Source organism: Elephantulus edwardii, unplaced genomic scaffold (genome assembly GCF_000299155.1).
Source record: "Elephantulus edwardii isolate Elephantulus edwardi_28Jun2011 unplaced genomic scaffold, EleEdw1.0 scaffold00116, whole genome shotgun sequence".
Classification (NCBI taxonomy): domain Eukaryota; kingdom Metazoa; phylum Chordata; class Mammalia; order Macroscelidea; family Macroscelididae; genus Elephantulus; species Elephantulus edwardii.
Genome location: NW_006399866.1, coordinates 11,152,693 through 11,178,415, shown reverse-complemented (window position 1 = coordinate 11,178,415; position 25,723 = coordinate 11,152,693). Strand labels below are relative to the sequence as shown.

Genomic DNA, 25,723 nt, shown 5'->3' with positions numbered 1-25,723 from the left:
GAAGAGTTCATTTTAGTGCCCTTGAACGTTTCTCTTTACCCTATTCCTCCAATTAAAGAGGATCCACATATAGACTTTTTCTCAGTTTTACTCAGTCCTTCCTCTTCCCTCTCAGGACCATCAGAACTGATGATAATGTGCAAGACATTGTAATGTGGAGTTTAATAATAATCATCATAGCTTTCTTAGTGTTCAAAACCAGAACTCTACAATGTGTCCTATCTCCAATAAGGATGCAAATTCATGATGCAATAATTGGAGCATCTGGACTTGGTTTAGGAAGGTTGAAATAGGAAGTAACGTCAGTGATGGCACATAGAATCAACTACTCTTATACAATTAATGGAAAGTAGTAAAGCCTGTTTAAAAGGCAGTTTGTCAGTAAGTTTCAAAAGCCTTAAAGTAATGCTTTTTTAAAGAAACAAAACAAAACACTAGAAAGGCAGGAAATCTACCCTTGTGCTCATAATTCACTTGAAATGATAGTATATGTTTATAAAAATATCACTTCCATGATATTCATACCCATATTTCTTGCAGAAAAAAAACTCCAACCCTGTAAAATTCCTGAATGTCTAACAAAGGGAAGTTTAAGTAGTTATCTTAGTCCATATCCACTTTGTTAAGCTCTTTGTCCCTTTATTTGTTTCATTTTTTTTACCGTCTTAATACAGATTCTTTTTAGAATTTCCTTTAATTACTTGAATTAAGTTTTAAATTATTCTTCCTTTTTTATATGTTTTTATGTTTTGTGCTTGTTTTAAATTGTGTATTCTATTGTGGAAAATCAAGAAAGTCATAGAAAGAGGAGGAGAGAGAAAATAATCATGACTTAATCACTTGGAGGCAGTAATTGTTAATGTCTTGACCTAGTTGCCTCCAGTCTGTTTTTTTTTTATTATTATTAATTTTAATGAAAATTTACAGAGATTTTGGATTTCCACTCATTCATTGTTACACTTTTCTCTATGCCCACCCCTCCCCCCAGTTTGGTTTTTTTTTTTGAAAAGTGAAAGAAAAGTTGTTTCATTCCCCCCCCCCCCAAGTCCACTCCACTATGCAGCCTTCACTTTGGACTTCTGTCATGACAATAATATGTAATCACAGATCCCTTTTAAACAGTTCTCTCTCTCATCTGTTTCAATACAGTATGCATTATTTATCCCGTCTTTCTCTGTCTCCCCCCAACCCTGATGTCAGTGTCATTTTACAACAATGGCACTGGGCACTATTTGTCCTTTTGTGACTAAAATATTTCACTCAGCATAATGTCCTCCAGGGTCATCCATTTTGAATAATATTTCATGAGTTACTTGTTTTTCAATGCTGTGTAGTATTTCGTTGTGTGAATATACCACAGCTGCTCTGTCCATTCGTTTGTTGATGGGCACCTAGGTTGTTTACAGTTCTTTGCTATTGTGAACAAAGTCACAATAACTGTGGGTGTGCATATATCTGCTTGGGTGGCGGTTATGGTTTCTTTAGGGTTCCATTCTGTTCTCTAACAAAGATATAAAAATAAGATCCCACTCTTGATAATTTTTATTTATTTGTTTTTTAATTGCACTACAGTGACACTTGAGGTTAAAAGGGCAGCCTGCAGTGGGCTGGGGCCCCAGTTATGCGTGAACTCAGGCTCTTGTGCTGCAGCTTATCCATGTATTATATAAGCATGTTAACATGCATTTAAATATTATACATGTACAGTGTTTATTCAACAATTCTCTGTTCTTTTTGTGAGATAAGAATATTTCTAGCTTTCCTATATGCTGTTGGTGTTATTTACTTTTGAGTTGCAACTGACTTTTAGCTGACCCTCCACCAGGATTTTCAGAGACTGTGAATTACATGGGAAGAGACAGCCCATCTTTCTCCCTTGGAGAAGCTAACCTGCCCTTTCGTTGGCAGCACAGCTCCTTACTCACTGGGCCACCAAAGCTTCTGGATAAATGACAGCTATCATTTATTTTCACACATAAAACTGTCTACCTTGAAAGAGGAGAAAAAAAAATAAAAGAAAAAGAAAGAGGAGACATACCACTTTCTATTTTTAGTCCAGTGAGTATGTAAATAAATAACTCTTCTCTGTATCCAATATAATATAGGCATATACCAAAAGAAAAGAAAATAGAAATTATATTTCATGTAGAACCATTTTTATTTTCTTAGCATTAATGCCTGTGTTAAGAGAAAGAATGTCTTTTTGCTCCCGGTCAAATAATTCCGATTTGACTCTTACATTACCATGTCATTTGTCAGATTTTACAAAGCCATGTTTTTGGTTTTTTGGTATTTTTTTTTTAATGCTTTTTATTTACTAGATAATGATGAACCTCTCTTGAGTGGATCTGGTGATGTATCCAAAGAATGTGCAGAAAAAATTCTTGAAACCTGGGGAGAACTACTGTCAAAATGGTAAGTTAAATAAAATACTATATTTCCTTTTATCTACGAGTCTGTGTTTTATGGATAAAAACTCTTTAACTAGCCTCAAAAAACCAGTAATAGAAACTTAAGCCTAATGTGCACAATCTAGTGTCTTTATCTTTTTCTAGCTTCATAGTTGTGGTAGTAGAGATTTAGAAACAATTTTTTAAAAACTAATAAATTATCATTGCTAAAGAAAGTATCTAAACATGAAATTTATGGGAGGAATAATGGGGAAAATAACCCTTTTTTGGACTAGGAGTTCCTCAGTAGCACGAAGAGTTAAGCACTTGACTTCTGATAGAAAAGTTGCCAGTTAAAGTTTATCCAGAGCCTCCTTAGACTGTCTGCTCCCAAAGATGAACTGTTAATATCTGAAGAATATAGAGCTGCTCTCAGCCAAATAAACCAGCTGCTTCTGGAGAAGTGGTTAGGAACTACTCACTGCCCAGTATTAATACGGAACAATCCAGGAAGTGTGGAGGACTCTCTCATGCAGGGTTATAGTGGTCACCTCAGATAGTTTGTCCTTGTCTGTGTTACATACTTAGAGTGGCAGAGCAGCTTTTCTCAAGCACAGTATGAATTACTAGTTGTACTAGTTGTTTTTCTTACTAACACTAATAAATGAACTATTTCCTGTCAGCTCAGTATTTGTAAATAGGACTAGACACATTCTGTTAAGTTAGGTTGAGAAGCATTTCTTTCTCCTATAAAGAAGTAAATATATACTGAAAAAAGCTTAGCTTGAAAGTGATGCAAATACACTACTATTTCTCACTCTCTGGTTATTAGAGTTGTGGGCTTGTTAACTGTTGGGTTTGATTTTACTGTGAAGTTTGAACTGTTGGATCATTTTATTCTTACTAAAATTGTGTCTCAGCAATTTTTTTAAAAAATCTTTTAAAATGCCTTTAAGGGGTAGGACCACAAGTAGGCATTTCATAGTGTTCTACACTCTTTTGGTAGAACACTCTTTACTTTGGAAAATGTCAATTTTGCACTTGAGGAGAAAGCGATACAAAGCCTGGCTTGGGTTTACCCAAGTGGTTTCAGTAAATGGTCTCTGCAAAGAACCCCAGGGAAATTGTTCTCATACATGTTCAGGGTTTCTTTAGAAGTCAAGAGACAAACCTGCTTATGTTGTAATCACTGTTACATTCTCAGTTCAGTGAGTTTGTAGTGTTCAGGGTGCTGCTGGCACCAATTTTACCTGTCTAAAAAGATTTGTGCTCTTAAAACAGACGTGTAACATGCTTGTGCTAAAAAGGATTTAGATAAAGAATGTAGACTCTAGAATTAGGTTTTATTAGATAATCCACTAGTTTATACAATGACTTGGAATTGGTTTTATTACCAAGTTTTGTTTATTCAGTTGTTGATTTAATTAAGTCAAGTTCGTCTTTCCATCCTCCAAATTGAGTATGTTGTTGTTGTGTGCCGTCAAGTCAGAATCAACTCATAGCTGACCTTCCAGTGGGTTTTCAGAGGCCACAAATCGCACAGGAAGAAATTGCCAATCCTTCTCCCTCAGACTAGCCAGTGAATTTGAACAGCATGCCTTTGAGATTGAAGTACAGCTTCTTACCACTAGACCATCTGTCTAAACTATTTTCAGAAGGTTTGACACTGGTGTTGCTAGTTTCAGTCATGTGTTCAGATGATCTTGTAGTCTTGTTCATTTCATATCTTTTTACATTATTATAATATTCTCTAGATGAGAAAAATTACATTATCATGGTATTTTAAGGCCTGGTAAATCTGCCTTCACATTCTCTCTCTGTTCATTCTAGGCTGTGGCTAGATCACTGGGCTAATCACTTAACTATTCTGAGTATGTTTCTTCATATAGAAAGTAGATATCATGCTAGTAAAAACTGATGAATTGTGTACTAGGCACCACCTTAAAGTTTTGTATGCTATCTCATTTACAGTTATCTAACAAACTAGTACCCACTTGATAGATGAAGAAGCTGTATAACTAACCCTAACCTAAATCTCAAGAAAGTTCCTCTCTGGTAGTTCGAACCTAGCTGCTACTTAGTGGGAGAAAGATGGACAGCCTCCATCAATGTGATTTATAGCTTCTGGAAACCCATTGGAGGGTCAGCTGTGAGTTGATGTCTACTTGATGGCATATAATAACAATATAAGTTACGTAGGAAGTGATATATTTTTCTGGAGAGGTGTAAATAATAAATATTTCCCATTTTGTGGGCCAATAATCTTTATTGTAACTACTCCACTCTTTCTTTAGAGTGCAAAAGAACCATATACATTAAACGGGAGGGTGGCTGTGTTCAGTAAAAGGTATTTTTTATAAAACTATTGATACACAACAATGAATGAATGGAAATCGAAAATCTCTGTAAATGTTCATTTAAATTAATAAAAAAAAAGCTAAAAGAAACCCTGATGATACTAGATATTACCATTATGTTGCCAGCATCACAACATTTTCACTTTTTTTAATAAATTGTGCAGTATTCTAGAAATCTTGAGCAATTTTAAGAAAATTCTTGGACCTTTTTATAATTTTATCTAGGTCTTCATACGATATCAATACCTTGCTTAAATCTAACAGTCAAAGAGCTTTTTCGTTTCAAGATTCTGTTTATTAATGCAATAATGTTGTTGATGTTGTTAAGTGCCATTGAGTCATAGGTGACTTATAGCGACCCTATGAATAAAAAGTCCTCAACGTTTGTGTGACTTTTCATCCTTTCTACAGGTTCGTAGGGTTTCCGGAGGCAAGCTATTAACAGAAGTGGATGCCACTCCTGCTTCCAAAATACAATAATAGTAGTTCATAAATATGAAAAACAACTATCGTGTAATGCATAATATATTCATTTATTTTTGAGTTGAAAAATTACCATTTCATTGACACTGAGAGCTTTTTGTCCATCTGTGAAAATGGAGATAACAATACCTACCTCGGATGATTGTTGTAATGCTCATGTGTAGTATTGTGATGCAGAAGCATTTTATAAATTTATGCCACAATTACAAGACAAGTTTTTTCCATATTTTTTTGATGAGTTAAGTGAAGCTTAACAGACTTCAATAACTTATTTTGATGGTACTGCAACACAATAGACACTTCCTTACCCACTGTATTCATTCAACGAAGTCAATTACATCCTGTTTAAAAATGCTTAGAACATACCTCAATATTTTTACTCAGAGCATATTAATTACATTCTTAATTTATTAAGAATTCTTAATTAATTACATTCTTAATATTTTAGGTAGGGCCAAGTCTTGACTATGCTTTTGACAGATTGATATTTTCTATTTCTTATATAAACTATAACCATATGGTTTGATTTCTACAGTTTCCAGTTTTGATTTTTAAGAAAGACGTGTATTTGAAGATCCTTAGTAAAAAGATTATTACATAATCAGTGTAGATTATTACTTTCCTTCATCTAATCTTTCATAGTTAACTTCTTGTTGTTAGTTTCTGTTGAGTTGATTTCAACTTACGGTGCCCATGTTTGCAGACTGGCACAGCTCTTTCATAGGGTTTCAAGGCCTGTCTTCTCATACACCTTTGGGTGGATCCAGACCATCAGCATTTCAGCTAGTAATCAAACACTTACCAGTTTACATCACCCGGGTCTTCATAATTATCTTGGCTATATCTAATCATACGGCATTTTCTTTTTGTTTGGTAATATGTCACTTTATTAGGTCTTTCTAAGCCAGTTAGTAGAATTTTTTTAAAAATGACAATCATTAGAGAATTGTTCTGTACATTTAAGGGTTTGGGCTTTATTTGCAGGCATCTCAATTTAAGTGTGAGACCAAAGCAGTTGTCATCATTAGTAAGAAGCGGTGTCCCTGAAGCTCTTCGGGGAGAAGTTTGGCAGCTACTAGCTGGCTGTCATAACAATGACCACCTGGTAGAAAAATACCGAATCCTTATCACAAAGGTAAGAGAATGGTATTCAGTTTTACCATTAATATCTTTTGAGATTTTTTAATGGAAATAATGATTTCTAAGAGTTTTCGTAATTTGGGTTTTTTTACTCTATGAATAGTAATGTCCTACTCTTAATCCAAAGTTCGCTTTTATGTTAGTGTAAAGGAGAAAGGCCTTAGACTTGCTTTCTTGGGTGACTTCACTTCAAAGGCAAAGGATGTCCTCTAGCCTGTTGTGAATCTAATTTCTTCTTTATTTTAGTTACATATTTTGACATATCAGGTTGTCCTGTGTAATGTGTAAAACTTTGCTTATTTTGATTCGTTCACATCTTATAAAAATATGATCTTGGTAGAGTAAACCTAGTTCTAATTTTCTGCACTTGAAAGAACATAATTCTGTAATTTTAAACCAATTCTTTTTTTACTTTTTCTCTGAAGTGAAACACTTAACATTTTTATCATATCTCTTTCTCAAATTCATACATTCCACATGTTTTTCCAAGAGAAGCAGCAAAAATTAACTTATACAAATGTCTGCGGATTTAAGCAAGTTTTCTGCAAACTGTAGGCAGTATTTGTTGCCTTTTTGCAAATGTTACTGGTTTTCAACATTCATTTTTATTTTTTTGATGGCAAATATGTGCATGTGTGAGTATATATATATGTTTGTGTTTATATAACTAAATTCACCATTACAACATTTCTTGATATGTACAATTCATTGACATTATGTTTGTCATGTTAAACCATCTTAGTCATCAATTTCCTCAATTTTTTTTCATTACCTTTAACAGACTCAGTGTCCTCTAAGTGTTGTGTCTCCTCTGTTCCCTCCTTCCTGTCTACATTTGTTGTGTGCCATTGAGTCAGAACTGAATCATAGGTGATCTTCCAGTGGGTTTTCAGACGCATTTAATTGCACGGGAGAATATTATCCATCCTGTGGCGCTGCTGGTGAATTCGAACTGTGTGCATTTGGGATTGCAGCACAGCTTTGTATAATTAGACCACCAGAGCACCTTATCCACTTCTAGTAACCACCAGTAAACTTTAATATTTATACATTTGTCTGTTTTAAGTGAGATCCTACAGGGTTTTGTCTCCTCACAAAAACATAAATCACTCAGCAAATGTTTTCAAGGTCTGTCTATATTGATTATATATTACAACTCATTTCTCTTTATGGCTAAATAGTATTCCATTGTATAGCTGTACCTTATTTTATTTGTCTTTTTATCACTTTTTGGATGTTTAGTTTATTTCACTGTTTGAATAGTAATTTGATTAACATTGGTGTATTATTTTCAACATTCTTTTAAGTGTTTATCTATAGGAAACAGTTTCTCCAGTGAATTGTAATCCTAAACCTAGATTATGAGTGGATTTAAAACCCTCTGTAATGGTTGAGAACTTTACATTGTAATGAAAATGATACCGTTTCTTTAAGAAGTGTTAAACCCTTATATAAGATGAATAATATTTCCATAAAGATGTTACTTAAAAAATACCTTTAAGAAGAACAGTGTTTGGCACTGAAATGGGTTCTTTCTTTGCTCATAGAAAATTATTTTTAAATGTTGAATATTAATCTTCCTTCTAATCATCTTATTTCCAGACATGATTTTCTTATTGCAATAAGAGTGAATATTCTGATTCCCTCCATTCTGTTGATAGAATTATTTATGAATGCTTATTATAATAACTACAACGCTGGAACTGAGAGCCCAAATTTTAAAAAAGTTAGCAGTTATTGTAGACTGCGTCTAAAATAGCACACGCTAGAAGCCATAAAAATAAGTGATTCATTCTGCTTGGAGAAGAGAGGGGTCTTTACCAGGAATATAAAATATGATCTGGTTTCCAGCAAAGAGGTCTCCAGGCATGGAAGGGTATAGAAAATTTCATACATTGAACAGAACCTTCGAAGAATGAGACTATAACATACATTTAGCAGAGTTACACTTGGTTGTTGATATTTTGTTGGCAGCTCATATTTGGAATGCATAATTCTCGGTTGTAGCATTATTTTTATATTTCTTCTTTTAAATTCATTTATGTTTGCCTAAAATGATAAAAGAGTTTAACCCTTATTTTTGAGGCTCTGCTTAGCAGGCGTCTTAATGTCACCAGATGTTCCACAGGAGAAAGATAGACAGTCTCATCCTGTTTGATGTATTGCCTCTGAAAATTCTGAAAATGAGCTATGAGTCAGTTATGACTTGATGGTAAAACAGCAGCATTTGTTTAGGTGGTGTTCTCTAGAGAAGCAAATCAATTAGACTTTGATTTTATGTATGTGTATGTCTACACATATATGGAGAATGAGGGAGATTGATTTCAAGGAATACTTAAAATACTTATACTCAATACTTATAGTTGTTCGAAAGGGCTAATGAATCCAAAGACAAGAAGTCAGAGTGCTTTGGAAGCTGCTAGCTTCAAGGCTGGCATCCCAGGTAAAGACAGCCACCTTCAGAGACTGACACATTGTATGAGAGCAGGAATACAGCACTCTGGTCTTTCGATATTTTGAGTCAAAAGTTACTAAGTTCACAGCAGGCTACAGGCTCAAGTTTGGAGACCAGATAGCCAGACACAGATTAGAGTAAGAGTTTTCTAGATTAAAATGAGAGGGAGAGCTCTCTAGCTTTTTGCCAGATTCCAGAGATACCAGGCAGGTCACACCCCTAAGGAGACCTCCCCTTATTCAGATAAGGCCAGTTAAGATCTTAACAGGTTTGATCCCTTTAGGAAATTTCCTTTTATCAGATAAGACTTCTAATCTTCTAATACTGCCTTATTAACATAATAGAAGTAAGAATTATAACCTACAGAGGACTATGAGTACACAGTGTTAACATTGTGTTAACAGACAGTCTTAACCATCACAGTTCTCATTTTCTGGTCCCATAAGAATGTTGCATCTGTCTTTAAAATAGGAATTCAATAATTACATTATGTGTAAAAGATTGGATCTGAAGAAAATCTCATACTCTTTTAAAGTCTTATGTATGTTGTAATCATATTAATCATACTGTGTTTCATATTAAGCTTTTATTGCTATGCATGTATTTAGGACCTAAAGAGATTTTTTTTTTTTTTTACAAATGGAAGTAAGTTTCTATTATGGCAGATAATATTGATGATAGGGGTGTGTGTGTGTGTGTGTGTGTGTGTGATTCCAATTTGTTCTAAGATTAATACCAGATTGTTTACTAAAAGATGGTTCGTCCCAAACATCTGCTGTACCGTTCCATCATTTCTAACATTAACCATTCCTCTTCTGTTCAGTTCTTATACCCCTGTCTGTGTCTTTGGGTTCTGTAGTTCACTGGAAGAGCTCAAAAAACTCAAACTCCAGGGGAGCTCTGGTGGCCTAGTGGCAAGAAGCTGCAACTACAATCCCAGAGGTGAATGGTTCGAATCCACCAGATGCTCAGCCGGGTAAGGAGGGACAGTCTCCTCCTGTACCAGTCAGATCTGATTTGATGGTACATGCACACAAAAATAATAAAAATTTAAAAAAAAAAAAAATTTAAAAAAAAAAAAAAAACAACAACAAAAACTCAGACTCCATCAGGGAAATTGCTCATGCGACTGTGGGTGATTTAGGCCAGTGTTGCAAAGACTGGTAAGCGATAGTCCGGGATCTTACAGACTGTCAGTTGCAACAGCTCAATGCCATTTATCAGGGGAACATGTATCCCAAGAGAGAGAAAGTATTGTAGGGTAAGGCTTATATCCTACACTGATCCTATCTCCTTAATACAATAAATACTTCCACAAAGTGGGAGGCTATGGATGGAAGGTCAACATTATTAATTCGTTGTATTTATTTATGTATATAACACTAATTTGTAAGAATTAGGTATCATGAACATGAGTTCTCTGTCAGCGATATACTTTGTACTTGGAAACGTTTATTCATAGAGATGTTTTTGCTTAACATCTTCAAAAGCTAAATTTAAAGCAAAGTGACTTGACTTAAAAAGACCAAAATAATTAATTTGCAAATAAATATGATAAAGGCTTTTGTTAAAATTTTTTAACTTATCAATCCTATCTTCTATGAAGCTTATGTAGTACTTTTTTCCACATACATCATTTAGTCCAAGAACAACTAATTAGTATGTGTATTTCATACTTTTGAAAGGTCATACACACAAACACACGTGTGTGTGAGTGAGAGAGAGATTACTGAAAGGTCAAAAATATACATATAATTTTTAAAGGTAATACTTATTTCTATAAGCAGTAGAATTGGTTTAGAAGTACTCAGGCCTTTTACTATTCTCCATTTTAAAATAGAAACTTTTTAAGATCTTTGGTTTTACATTGGTAGTAGGAATCTAAAAGAGACCGAGTATAGCAATAATAATAGCTCCAATTGGCAGCATCATGATAGATGGAGATGAGATTGAGGTTGCTAACAATTTCATCTTGCTCAGATCCACAATCAATACTCTTGGCACTAGCAGTCAGGATATCAAAAGATGAGTGTTCTGGGAATCCCCAGTTGTGTTCGTGTAAAACCTATACTTAGACCAGGATGTAATTATATAAACAGAACAAGGAAACACTGCAGTTTAAAATCAAGATAGGAGTGCATCAGGGATGTGTCCTTTTCTCCATATCTTTTCAGTCTGTATTTGGAATAGATCATTCGGTAGGACAAATGTGGCATCAGGATTGGCGGAACACTCATCACCAACCTGTGTTATGCAGATGATAAAGCCTTGCTTGCCGACACAATTGGGAAGAACTGAAGCATTTGCTGCAGAACATTAATGACTGCAATCCTCAGTATGGATTGCATCTCAGCATCAAGAAAGCAAAAATTCTCGCCACTGGGCCAATTGGCAGCATCAAGATAGAGAACATATTGATCTTGTTAACCATTTCATCTTGTTCAGGTTCATAGTCAACACTCTTGACACCAGCAGTCAGGAAATCAAAAGATGTTTTGGTTTGGGAAAGTCTACTCTTAAGGACTTCTCCAGAGTACTGAAGAGTGACCATGTCAGTCTAGAGACTAAGGTGCACCTGATCTAAGCCGTGGTCTTCCCAACTACTTGCTTTGCTTCTGAGAGCTAGACAGTGACTAAAGATGGCAGAAGAATTTATGCCTTTGAGTTGTGATGCTGGAGAAGAGTATTGAGCATCCCATAGAATATTCTGCCAAGAAACCAAACAGGTCTGTCCTGGAGAGGGTGACACCAAGTTGCTCCTTGGAGGCAAGGATTTTGAAGCTCTGTCTCACATACTTTGGGCATGTGACCAGGAAGGATCAGTCAGTCCTTAGAGAAATACATCATGCTTGGAAAAGGGAAGGTCAGCTCAGGAGAAGAAAACCCTGGATGAAATGTGTCAACACAGTGTCTGTGGTAATGGGGGCAAGTGTGTCAGAGACAGTGAAATTGGGTCAAGATAGGGCAAGGTTCAGAGTGATTGTTCTTAGGGTCACTATCGCTAAGTGGACTCTACAGTACAAAACAACAAACAATAATATTGATCTCTTTGTGTACTTAAAGGGTGTGCATCTCTGAAGACCCACTGGGGAGTCAGCTCTGGGTTGGTTTTGATTCCATGCTATAAAACAATGATATGATGAGTTATGAGATGACATCAAGAACATGAGATAAAAAGAAAGCAGAAGGTCATTAAAACACAAGAGAGAAATGACTAAAATTAATGTTAGAAGAGACTAAGAGTTACTCTTAAACATAGAGAAAATTAAGTGAACGGAAGAAATATTGAAGAGAGCTGAATAGATGTTTTCAAAGGACAGCTCATTAAGACAGAGCAAAGTATTACATTTAAATGTGGTTTTTCTCGTTAGGTACCTACAGATTGAGTTGGATTTAATAGCAACCCTATGAACAGCAGATCTGAATCTTGTCCTGTCTTGTGCCATCCTCATCATCTCTGACACACTGAGCTCATTGCTGCAAACACTGTGTCAGTCCATCTCTTTGAAAGCTGTCTTATTTCACTGACTCTACCTTTTTTTTTTTTTTAATTTATTTTATTATCTTTATGTGTGTACCATCAAATCAGATCTGATTGGTACTGGAGGAGATTGAACCTCCTTCTCCAGCAGAGCATCTGATGGATTTGAACCATGCACCTCTGGGATTGCAGTGCAGCTTCCTGCCACTAGGCCACCAGAGCTCCCTGAGTCTGTCTTTTCAAGCATGGTCTTCTTTTCCAAGGAATAGCCTCTCTTATCAATGTACCCCAAGTATGTGAGACAAAACTTCACTATCCTTAACCTCCAACGAACACTCTATCTGTACTTTTTCCAAGCTAGATCTCTGTTTATTCTTTTGGCAGTCCATAAGATAATGAAGTACTATTTTTCAACACCGTAACTCAAAGGCATCTATTTTTCTTCTGTCCTCTTTAGTCATTGTCTAGCTCTCAGAAGGCTAGCAAGTGATTAAAGACTGTGGCCTGAATCAGGCACACCTTCATCTTCAAACTTACATTATTTTTCCTCAGTAATTTGTAGATGCCCTTGACAGTGAGTATCAGGTGTTTCTTAAAGAGAGTCGGACCAACATCCTGATAAGTGAAGTAAAGATCTAAGTTGTCAATGATTTCCTTGGCTCCACAATCAGCCCCCATGGAGGCAGTTGACAAAGAATCAAATGATATACTTCATTGGACAAGCTGCCGCTGAGGACCTCTTTAAAGTGCAAAAGAAAAGGAATGTCACTTTGACTGACCCATGCCATGGTGTGAATCACCTCATTTGCACATGAAGGTTGAACAGTGAATAAGTAATACATAAGTAACATTGATATCTTTAAATTGTGCTATTGGTGAAAAATATTGACTATCTCAGAGAGTTGGACAATGACTAGGGAGGATAGAAGGAGAATCGATGCCTTTGAGCTGTGGTGCTGGAGAAGAGTATTGAGGGTACCATGGACTGCTAGGAAAACAAACAGATTCATCCTGGAGAGGATTAAACCAGGCTGCTCCTTGGAGACATGGATTCTGAGGCTTTGTCTAACATACTTTGGACATGTTGTAAGGAGGGACAGGTCCTTGGAGAGGACATCATGCTTGGTAGGGTGGAGGAGGAAGCACAGTAGGGGAAGGCCCTCTATGAGGTGGATTGATTCAGTGACTGGGGTAATCGGGATGGGTGTCGGAGACATTGCAATTGGCACAGGACAGAGGACAGTTTAGGGCTGTTGTACATAGGGTTGCTATGAGTCGCAAGCGACTTGACAGCACATAACAACAACAACATATCATGAACTGCCAACAAAACCAACAACTTTGTCTTGAAAGAAGTGTAACTAGAATGCTCCTTAGAGGCAATGATGGGGATGGCAGTGGCTTCATCTCACATACTTTGGCATGTTTTTCAGAGGAAGGGGTCCAGAAAAGGACTTTTTACCCAAACAAATAGATAATTATCAAAGGAGAGGAAGACCTTAATCAGATTGACAGGTTGACTACAACAGTGTGCTTAAACACAGCATAGATTGAGGGTAATACCTGATCATCATGCTGTGTTTAGGGTTACTGTGAGTTGCAGTTACCTATTTTGTTTGCTTTTTTGATGTAGTCTTCCTTAGCCATACTCCTATTGGTAAGCTTCTGGTCTTTCTTTATACACTATTTTATTAATGTGAACACTTAAAATAATGGAAGTTTTATTTTTGTGAAATATCACAGCATGGTTGCTGGATCAAAGTGTAGCATGTATTGTAAACGAGTTCTTTTCCCTATGTAATTTCATTATTTACAATTTACTTCTCAAAAAAAAATGTGTGTGAGGTACAATTTGGGAAAATACCAGTTGGACCTTACAGCCAGTATTCATTTTAACTGTATTTAATTTTTTGTGTGCATGATGCCATTATTTCTTTAGTTCATAACATCCTATGCTATACCCAAAGGTTGGCATTACGTGAAGTATGTGTGTGTTCGTCCTTTATTTAGCTGTACCATGCTGAACATGACTCTTTGTAGTCCACAGGGTAATTGGTAGGCATGGCCTGCAAGGGATTTTGCTGCCTAACAAGATTTATTGTTTGAAGGAGCCTTTTGGAAAAGAGGCACTTCACTATTTGTTTTGTGACCTACCTCTTTATATCTTTTGTGTATTTTTTTATTATATTTTTTAAAAAGATGTCAATTTTAAAGATTCTTTATGTGGTATATATAGTATTCCTTTATACTGGCATTATAAATGTCTATTCTAAGAGCTATATTGTATGATTTTGTGCCATACAATTTTTTTTCCTTTGTATGGAACAATTATGTCAGAGTTAAGTTGTACATACATACTCTGCCTTCTCCCCCTCAAAAAAACCCTTACATATATATATATATATTTTTAAAAATTGCATTGCTATCCAGTTGCAGTTGATCCAGCTGACTATCCACTGAGTTTTCAGAGGCTAGAAATCACAAAGGAGGAAATTGCCCAACTTCCTCCTACTGAGCAGCTGATAAATTAGAACCATATACATTTGGGTTATCAGCACATATACTTACCCATTAAGCCACGAGTGCTCAAAAGAATAAATCCTTTATTTTCAGGGGGAAATTGGTCTTTGGGAGTTTTGAGAGGATATTAATTTACTCTCCCCCCCTATGTTAATAGTTCTCTAGTTGAGTATTTATATATTTTTTTTACCTTGAGTCTATTCCACCTGAATTTTTTTTAATATTTTTTGAAAATAATTTTAATGAACATTTACAGAGATTTTGGATTTCCATTCATTCATTGCTGCACTTCTCTCCCCGCCCAGCCCTTCCCCTGCTCCCCCCAGTTCGCTCCTCTCTTTCAAAAGTAAAAGAAACACTCCTTCCCTGGTACACAGTCCCCTCTCACCGCCCCAAGTACATTCCACTGTTGTTGTTTATGAGTCGTAGACAACTCATAGCGACCCTATGAACGAACAGCCTGAGCACTGTTCGTACATAGAGTTTCCGGAGGCAAGCCATTTTGAAAGTGGATGCCCTTCCAGGCTTGAATTAGTTGGGAAGCTCCAGCCAACACTGTCCACCATGGGTGCCCATTACCACGATTGGCATATCACTGTCACAGGCTTCAGCATCACAGCAACCACGAGTTATCCCTGTACAGCAACGCACAGACCAGTGCTATACTATCTAGAAGAATGTTTGACAGGAAGATAATTTGAACTATGCAACCTTAATTGTGGACTCTTGTGATAACCATAATAACCCTATCATACATCTCTTTTAAATTATTCACTCCCTCATCTGTTTCAGTGCAGTATAGTTGAGTATTTTTATAGTACCTAAATTGTCTTGCTAATATAAAAATGAAGTTGAGAATAACTGTTAGACTATCGATAATAATGTAATGACTTGCTTTATTATATTTGTGTCATTGTGAAGCTCTCATCCTATGTAAATATGTATTTTATTATCTAAATTTGTATATGGGAAATCAGAGATAAATGAATATAAGAATATGTAAGAGAAGACTCAGATTAACAAATAATAAGTGAAAAAAATTAGGACTCATGGCATTGATGAGTGTTTTTTCCATTTACTGGAATTTTCTAACTCTTATTCTTAATAAAAAGCACTCGGTGAGTACGGAAAGTCTGTGAAACATGTGTAAAATAGTGCATAGCGTGGTTTGGCTGCAGGATTATGGTGCTTAGAGAGTAGAGTGGAATAGTGAGGACAAATTGGGCAAGCAATGAGGAACTTTCAACTCTTTTGAACAATGTAATCTGTAATCAAACTTGTGGTTTTAAATAGTTAGATATAGAAATGAATAGTTAAAAAAATAAAGTAGAATTCCACTTGAGAATTAATATGACTTATAGAAAAGAATTAAAAACTGAAAAACGGGAAATGAATTGAAGGCTATTGTAGAACTTGACACCCAAAACTTGATGGCTTAAGAGGGAGAAGAGGAGTAGTCAAGGTGAGTGTATGTGTTCAGAAGCATGAATGGGAGCACAGCCAAGGGTGGTCTCCAAAGCCCCTCAAGGCAACCCATACATGCAACAGGCTGCTAACACTACTAAGGAGTTGCTGTTTGCAGCCATTGCACACCAGCCCCCACAGAAAATATTGAAGAGAAAAAATATGATATACTCATTTGATAATTTTTTTTTATTTTGAATTAATATGTTTTTTATGTCACAGGGAATCTAGGTGGAGAAGATATGACTACTGGGCAAATTATAGATGGAAAGAAGAGTATATGCTAGGGTTACAAACCTCCACAGAAAAATTAGAGGAAATAATTTCTGTCAGTTCACATTTCTTCCTTATAGGTACTTTTACTGCCTTGAATTCCTGTAATCTCAAAAGTACTTGATGAGTATATAACAAAATGCATCTAAGAGGCTGTTGTGCCTTTGAGCTGGACAAGTTAGGAGAGGAACACTTAAGCACTCAGAATAGCAAGACCTTAATACAGCATTATGTATTGATGGTATAATAGGTTGGTAGAAATTCTGGCCATTTGGAAAAGCAGTTTTAGTTAGATGTGAGTGAAGGTGTTTTTGCTAACTTTTTATATATGTTTTTGGTTTTGTTTTTTTTTGTTTTTTTTTTTGGTTTTGGGGGTTTGTTTGGGTTTTTTTTGTGAGTCAACGACTCCATGCCGCCTTGAGGTGAGTGCGCATCCCACCGCCCCTATATATGTTGTTGTGGTATTGGCTTTTTAGCCATTACCTTAGCCACCTCTAGTCTCCAGCTACCTTAACTGCAGACACATGATTTTGCAAATCATCAACGGCTGTGAGACTAGGATAAGAGAGAAAAAGAGTGAGAGCTTCCCACACTGGGCAGCAAGACTTGAGGGAGACTAGAGAAAGACCCCGTTGAGAGTAGGACCCTGGTGATGGTTGTAGAGACTTTGGTATTCATATGAAGAAACTGTGCCAAGTACAATTAGAGAAACCTTGAGATAAAGGCCACAGTTAAAGGATTTTGCTGTTCTTGCTGGATGCTTAAGGAGAAGCTGACTTAAACTGCTCTGAGGCAAACCTTGCCAGATAATTGAGTAAACCAGAGGCTTGAATTTATGTTGCTGAAGTGAAGTTAGGTCATTTACTAATTAAGAAATTGTGTTTTGCTGTTAATCTGTCTTGGGACTGCTGAACTAAAACTTGGATTTGAATTGGGTGATCTTCTCTGACTCTCCACTCTCCAACTTACTTCCCTGATAAACCTCACCCACTCTTACTCTCTACCCCTCTATGGGTAAAATCTATGAGTCAACAATGAATAAACCTCTTGCTGCTGGTGTGGCTCGAGAAGCACCATAGGGCTGGGCTACGGGCTTTTCATCTGCTTTCTGCTCTGTGACAGTGAGGGGCTGTGCTATTTTCATTCCCTCTGGCCCTTTCAGAAAGACTCTCAGGGCCCCTGTGCCTCCATATCCCATTTTCTCTTCTTAGGCAGTTGTCTTCTATAATCCTCAAAAAGCCTGTGGAGTAGGGTTTATCATCCTAATTTCAAGCATAATGTACTGTACTTTGTTGTATATTCCTAGTGAGACTTGTCAAGTAGAAATGTTAGACTTGTGCTGACGCAAATTTTTTAGTTCCTTGCCTTCATATGATAAACAGTGCTTCAGATCTTAAAATGTAATTCATTTATTCTGATTGTGGGTGACCTTGCCTGCAGAGAGAAAGCATGTGTATAAAACATACAGTCTCCTTGTCAAATAAGCAGACTTCCTGGAATGTTGATAAGTGATGATGTCACTGTATTGTGGTGTGTCAAAGAACTTTATTTAGAAAGAGTTAAGAGTTTGGAGGAGGAAGAAATGCTGTGGATATATACATTATCCACAGCACCCTACTCCCAGTTAGCTGTAAATTGTCATTGCTTATGACATTAGCAGAAGAGCCACAATGTAAATCCAGTTTTCATTATTTGAAATAGGTACAAACAGGATTGTCTAGTTTTAGAAACAAAGGAAAATTTAACTTCTACCATGAAATATCCTATGATTTTCAAGCTAGGGTAGAAATGATGTTTATTTTTTCATCTTTAGTTTTATATTTGCATATAACTTAACAAAATTGTAAGTGGGAAGCAAATGTCTTCTCAAAACTATAGCATAGTGTGAAATACAGAACAGTGTCATTTTTGTAAGATTGAAAATGGATGAAATTGTCTTTATTTTTCCCTTAAAAATCTGATTTTAAAAATTTGCTGTATTTTTGCCATCTTTCTTAATATTGCAGGAGATTTAGTGTAGCTACTTTGAAAAAAAAATTACAGCTTTATCTGCCCTTCCCTATAGTGTCCGTATGAAATTGAATCAACCCTATGGTAATGGATTTAATTTCAGTTTTATTAATAGTGACCAATATCTGGTGAATGATGAGACAGAAAAGTTAAATCTGAATGTTAATCTTTATAGTTAGAACTTATTATAGTAGAATTCTTCAGTTGACATATACTGTTTATACATGTTTCAGTCTTTGATACTACTTTCTATTCTGTGGCAAAATCCAGCAAGAAAATAGACGTTTCTCTTGTTTGGCAGTAAGTCTCAGTTTAACTTGTGCCAGTGCTATTCTGTTACTACCCTTTCTGCTAACAGTCTGAAATCTGCTCATCTGCTAAAAGGAAGTTTTAGAAAGAAAAGTAAACATAGCAACGTTGCACTGTAGGCATCTTAAGTCACTCCATGTCTTTCCCCCACAACCCCTGCCCCTAGTCCACAAATCTGGGAGCACTTCTCTGATAATACATTCTAATGAGCTGCTGAAGATGCCAGTGTGTATATACATGAGTTTTCTTTCCCCTCCCCCTTCTTCCTTTTCCAAAACCCTGTCTTCACTCTCTTTCCCCTCCTACTCCTTATCCCCTCCCTCTCTGTCTCAGTTCTGCAGTCATCGGAGCTGAAGCACATTCCTGCTTTTCAAGGCTTTCTGTTAAAGATGTGTTGTGGCTTTTGTTTGGATTACAGCGTACACAATTACAGGTAACACATTGAAATTTAGCTAAACAGACAAATCCTCTTATAATATTTTTAGAGAGGCAAAATGTTACATATAATCAATGAAATTAAGCTATCTTGGTGAATTTTATTAGTGATAATTAGTGTGAAATGTTTTCACAAATATTGAGGTAATAAAAAAAAAGAAAGCATTTTCTCTCTCCACCCCTCCCCTTCAAGTGGCTAAAATAAAAGGGGTAGGAATGGATCATTTGACTGAGATTGATTTCGTTTTATGTTTATTTTGAAAATTTGATGGTGCTTTGCCTCCTTGGTGGAGTGAGGACCAATGATGTGGAATACCACATGGGATAGTCATGGGTATCTGGTGGGAAGGGTGCTGCCAGCCTGAACTAGCCGGGGGTTTTTTATTTTTGTTTGGTTTTATTTTTTTATTAGCGTGTTAGATACAAAGTGTAAAATGCTCTCTCCTTTTCTTCTATCAGCTCTTTAGAGGATATTCATTACAACTCCTGCTGAAGCTCCTAATCTTCCTCCCTTCTCTTCTGCCCCTTCCTTCTGCCCTCACTTGGTCTGAAGACATTATCCCCAGAGTTTGCCTTACTTCCCTGTTGCTGTATGTTTGGTGAACCTACCACTCTGGCCACATCTGGGACTGGCCAGACAACTGCTGCTGGCTCTCACTATTCCAAGAAGGATTTAAAGGGAAATTGTACTGCAGGCAATGCACCAGAGCAGCAGCATCAGGAGCACAGGGACTAAAGCTCCTCTGATATATTACACACATACAAAGCTGACCGCCATGACAGCAGCTGCTACTTTGAACTGCTGGCAGCAGCCAAGCGGCAGCATGAAGTGAAAGATCACTCCTGAGCTCAAGATGAACTTCACCTTGGATGGTAATCAGAGCATCCGCCCCTTTTGCCTCTTGACATTTGATTCTTTGGAAACTGGCAGTTTTTGCTTTTTAGAAGTGTTGATTATCGTCTTTCTAACCATATTGATTATTTTTGGTAATATCATTGTGATTTTTGTATTTCACTGCTCACCTTTGTTGAACCACCATACTACAAGTTATTTTATACAAACCATGGCTTATGCTGACCTTTTGGTCGGGGTTAGCTGCCTAGTCCCTTCTTTGTCACTCCTCTATTTCCCACTTCCAGTAGAAGAGTCCTTGACTTGTCAGGTATTTGGTTTTGTAGTATCAGTTCTAAAGAGTGTCTCAATGGCCTGCCTGGCGTGCATCAGCATTGACAGATACATTGCTGTCACAAGACCTTTAACCTATAATACCCTGATCACCCCTTGGAGACTGCGCCTGTGTATATTACTGATTTGGCTGTACTCCACCCTGGTATTCCTGCCAGCCTTTTTCCACTGGGGCAAACCTGGCTATCACGGAGATGTATTTCATTGGTGTGCGGAGTCCTGGCATACCAACCCCAGCTTCACTCTGTTCATCGTGATGATGTTATATGCCCCAGCAGCCCTCATTATGTGCTTCACCTATTTTAAAATCTTCCGCATATGCCGTCAGCACACGAAGGAAATCAGTGAAAGGCAAGCCCGCTTTGGGAGCCAGAGTGGAAAGGCTGAGGAAGTGCAATCTTGTCCTGATAAGCGCTATGCCACAGTTTTGTTCCGAATCACTAGTGTGTTTTATGTCCTCTGGTTGCCATATATAATCTACTTCTTGTTGGAGAGCTCAACTGACTACAGCAACCGCTTCGCATCCTTCTTGACCACCTGGCTCGCGATTAGTAACAGTTTCTGCAACTGTGTTATTTATAGTCTCTCCAACAGTGTCTTCCAAAAGGGATTAAGGCACCTCTCAGAGGCCGTGTGTACTTCTTGTGTGAGTCAAACCATACCTAAAGACTCGACTGTAGTTAGGGGCAAAGGCTCCCCTAATGGATGCCAGGTCTAAAATGACCCAAAGGATGGGTCACTCGTGTGTGTGTGTGTGTTCTGAAAAGTTGCAGCATTTATAAAAAGTCATTTCTTTGACTTTCTGTGTTCTTTCTGACTGTTTGGACTTATGTGCAGTTGATTATTTTAACTGGAAATATTACAGTACAGTAATGATTTTATATAGATAATAAAGTCCAAAGTGTGTGTGTGTGTGTGTGTGTGTGTGTAAGCCTGTCAGCACTGCCACTTAGAAAGCCAAATATTTTTATTCTCTTAATCGAAATCCCCATAGGTTGAATGTGAATATTTAAAACTTTCAGAATGTTACAACAAACCGTGAAGTGGAAATAATTCAGATCATGTTGTTTATGTATAACTGAGCTTCCCTTTGTGCTCAGTTTCACAGAGACCTAAAGAAATGTTTTCCCAGAAGTGACTCTGCTGTCTTCAGTATTTGTGCCCATGCCTTTGTGTATGCATAATTTGAGAATATTTGAACTTTGTTGGAATTCTCTTTTAAAACAAAATGAGTCATAATAAAAAAAAATAAAAAATTAAATTATAAGACTGATGGCTGCCATTTTTATAATGGTAAAAACCAAAATGTAGAGTATCTTTTTTCTGCACAAAATTTAAATAGAGTAAATGGAAGTATTTTTGTGATTAAATAAAATCAATGTAGTAGCAGCTACTGCTTTTTGAAAATAATTTTTTAAAGTTAGTTAAAGAAATACATATCTGAGGGGGAAAAGAAGACTTAACACTTAGTCTGTGTTTATTTTTTTCCTGTTCTCCTGGCTGAGGTTTGTTTTTCAAAAAGGAGAGAAAGCCTCCCCAGCAGCTTCAGGCAAGAGACTCTATACTTGCTGCAGGTTTTGTTTTTTGTAAATTTTCAGGGTACTTACTTGATTTTTGCCCTTGGCTATCTATTCTAATCTGAATGTGACATTGGTCTTCAGTGAGATGGAATATGAAAGAAACCCAAATGACATGATTTTCTGAATCCAAGAAAAGACATAATATTTATATAACTCCCAGATATGCCTTTGATTTTCCATCATGTATTAGAGTCTTCCCTCCACCCTTTTGAATGAAGAACTGAGTCTTATGTTTTTAGATTTTAGGCAGTCTTATATTAATTTCACATATATACTATTTAAATTTTTCACATTTAAATGAATAAATCTTATTTAAACACTCACACTCCAAATTCTGGGCTCTTTTCAAAAGGTTACTTACTCTTTATTTAGTAATAGAAAATTTGATTCTGGGCTATTTCAAAATTTGTAAGTACTAAAAGTGTATTTGTATTTTAAGTGGAAAATTATTTGCTGGATTCTGAAAAATATTTGTAAGTGCTTTATCTTAGGCGATAAATACCTTAGAAACAAAATTTACCTTTTTCATAGATATTCTAATAATTGTTTACAATTTTTGAAACTTGCTTAGCATAATATGAGCTCTTTAAAGATGTCAATTTTTATAGAAAATTGATATTAAATAAATGGGATTTATATTCCTTTTGTCCCTCCATTCTTTTTTCATATTTATTAGGATAGAACGAGAAAATGTTCTGATTTTTCTTGAAATAGCTAATCAAGCTGGTTCTTTAATGACTGGAAAGATGAGGTCTCTTAAATACTTTTGTGTATAGATTTTCTACATTTTCTTTGGACCAGATTCAGAGTTTAGTAGAAGTATTTTCCACATTGAAATCTCTGTGAATGTTGCCATGTAAAATCAAAGTAGAAACTAAAGAGATTCAGTGATTTTTTTTCTTTTACAAAAATAAAGATGCTCTTGTCCCTCCCCAAACTGACACTTGTTCTTAATATCATCGTTCTTTCTAGTGTGTCTTGTCTTCATTGTGCTATATAAACTCTAAGATTTCTCTCATGTATCAAATTCTGTTATTTTCAAAATGGCATTTTCTTGGGGGATAGGGAGGTATTGAATGTGTGTGCGTGAACATGTGTCTTAAAAATTAAGGCGTCCTGATCAGTCACACAGTCTTTAAGTGACTTGAGGCTGTTTCTTTCTGATGTATTGGATAGATTGTGTTCTCTTTTTAAGTAATACTTAAATTCTGTCAAATTGGCTTAAATACTAATTTGACCTGTTCAGGATGGGGGTGGAGGAGAATGTATTTTAGACTCAGTTACCTTAGATTTTGTCAGGCCAGCACATTTAACTTTATATGGTATATGACTGATGTCTAAACAGATATCAACGTGTGGTGATGTGGTTGAAATTATTTCATACCAAATTTTGAAATAAGGTTGTATTAGTTAAATTAATAAGTTGTATGGTTTTAATATAGTCATCACAATGAAGGTGTGTTTTTCTTTAAGGAACAAATGTTTCTATCAGAGTGAAAATTTTAATTTATTTATAGACCTGTTGACTCTTAGCAAAATTCCATTTGGGAAGTATTTTTCTTTTTTTAAGGTTTGTTGCTAGGTAATTATTTTTGAGCTTTTTATAAAGGGTATTATTTTAACTTGAATAATGGTCTCACCATTTTAAGAATTAAGAACTTGAATTTGTGTAATATAAATGCATTGGCCACATCTTTGAACTTGACAATGAAGCAGCAAAGATAAAGACTTAATGGAGATTTGATTGAAAATGTGCACAGTAATTTTGTAGGAATATTTTGCTTTTACCATGCGTCTTTGTGCACAGTAATTTTGTAGGAATATTTTGCTTTTACCATGCGTCTATGTATCATACATTTGATTAATAAGTTAGTAAATCAAAGTTTGTTATGTGAGCAGGTTTGGGATAGTACAAGGACAGAATTGTGACAGGGAGATTTTTTTGATGTCTTCATAAATTTATGTAGTTAGTGATATATTTTGCATCTGAAGTTTTAAGAAAAAGTGAGTGTATATATGGAGTCTATATTATAGTAATATATTTTGCAGATCAAGATAATACCTGAGCTATTTCTTTGGCTGTAAATGACTATTTTGACTTTTTAAAAAAACACAGATAACCAAAGAGAAACATTTGGTGATTATTTGAGTTGAGAATAAAAAATACCTGGTCTAGGTGGTTTGAGTCCACCAGTTGTTTGACTGAGAAGATGGACACCCTCCTCCTGTGAGAGTTACAGCCTCTGAAGGGTCAGCTTTGAGTCAGTTCTGATAGGACAGCACATAGCAACAATAGTTTTGTAATTAGGGCAAGTCGGTTTCCTAAGTACTTAATTTTTTTTCTGTAATAAGTAATGATTTTTTCATGTCTCTTAAGATTACATTGAGGATTAAGTTTAAATCATAGTAGTGAAAGTACTTTGTAAATTTTAAAGTGCTATGCAAATAAAAATAATTCTACTTACTTGTTCTGTGATGTTTTTACATGTAAGGAAGCTATCCATTGTGATGTAGTACTCACCACGTGAAGATCTTTAAAACTCAGTATTTAGTAGTTCCAGATTTGAGAAGCAGGATAAATCATCACCTAATTAAAAATTTTAGTTGTCTTGCAAACCTAAAACTCACTTATTTTCTTTAAGATGATTTTATATGTCATTGCTCTTTCTCTTTTATCATGGATGTTATATTATGATTTAATACTCAAAGGGTAGCATAATTTCTTTGTTTTAAAATAACATCTAAGAGAGCAGCTCAGCTCAATTTGCATATAGTACCTATAAACTGTCTATGTGGAAAAGCAAGATTTTATGAAAATATCTATAAAAATTAACAGTCATATAATTAGGGATATAAGATTTGGAATCATATATAGTGGAAAGATTCTAGAAAGAAGCATTTGAGCTAGCAAGATTTTCAGAAGATATTTTATCTAAATCTCTTTATTTTACAGTCAGGGATCACTAGCTTGACATCTGTTTATAATAAAACCTCCACGATACTTTGCCCTTCTCACACTGCCTTTGAATGGAGGTTGGAATTCTACACAATAAGAAACATTTTGAGTTTATTATAAATATTAATTGAGCCTTTTTTATCTCAGGAGAATTCTATAAACACTGTTTTACTTAATCTTTTCTGTTTATGAGAGTAATTAGTTGTTATATTAATGAGGAAACTGAGGAATAGAGTTGCTAGAATTACTTAGGGAATAAGTGGATTCAAATCTAGGCCTTTCTGACCCCAAAGCTGACATTTTTCATTCCTACAGCAATCTCAAGTGTTTTTTTTTATTGGGAAAAACATATTGGGGGTACAAGGAGGTGAGGGTTGGGGGCAGAAGGGTGAGGATGGGCCAGGATGCAGTTGCCGAGCTGCAGAGTTTGGTCAGTGGGGGGGAGCAGGTGAAGGAAATGATGAGGCTCCAGTGGGGACCAGATGCTACAGAGGAATGACAAGCATTTTCCAATGGTAATTAAACCAACTCTCTTATTGATTTGGGAATTGGATGCCAACTCTGGCTTCTTCATGCTGAACAGGGGCGTAGATGTAAAGGGGGGAAGGGAGGACGCTTTATCACCTTACTGGTGGTCTTGGGTTAAAGCTGCTTGCCTTCTTGCTCTGTTAGAAGATATTTTCC

General features: G+C 36.0%; 2 protein-coding genes across 2 annotated transcripts in view; both read left to right on the top strand.

Annotated features, from left to right (window-relative positions):
• The window catches only part of RABGAP1 (RAB GTPase activating protein 1), a 148,593-nt gene that overhangs the window by 40,924 nt on the left and 81,946 nt on the right, over nucleotides 1–25,723 (top strand). The window contains exons 11-12 of the mRNA XM_006892587.1: nucleotides 2,322–2,415; nucleotides 6,215–6,365. Coding sequence (XP_006892649.1) covers nucleotides 2,322–2,415; nucleotides 6,215–6,365 — 245 coding nt within the window. The remainder of the gene's footprint in view (nucleotides 1–2,321; nucleotides 2,416–6,214; nucleotides 6,366–25,723) is intronic.
• Nucleotides 19,243–21,221, top strand: GPR21 (G protein-coupled receptor 21). The gene is made up of 2 exons (XM_006892597.1): nucleotides 19,243–19,315; nucleotides 19,777–21,221. Exon 2 carries the CDS (start codon nucleotides 20,172–20,174, stop codon nucleotides 21,219–21,221), a length of 1,050 nt encoding a protein of 349 aa, XP_006892659.1. The 5' UTR covers nucleotides 19,243–19,315; nucleotides 19,777–20,171.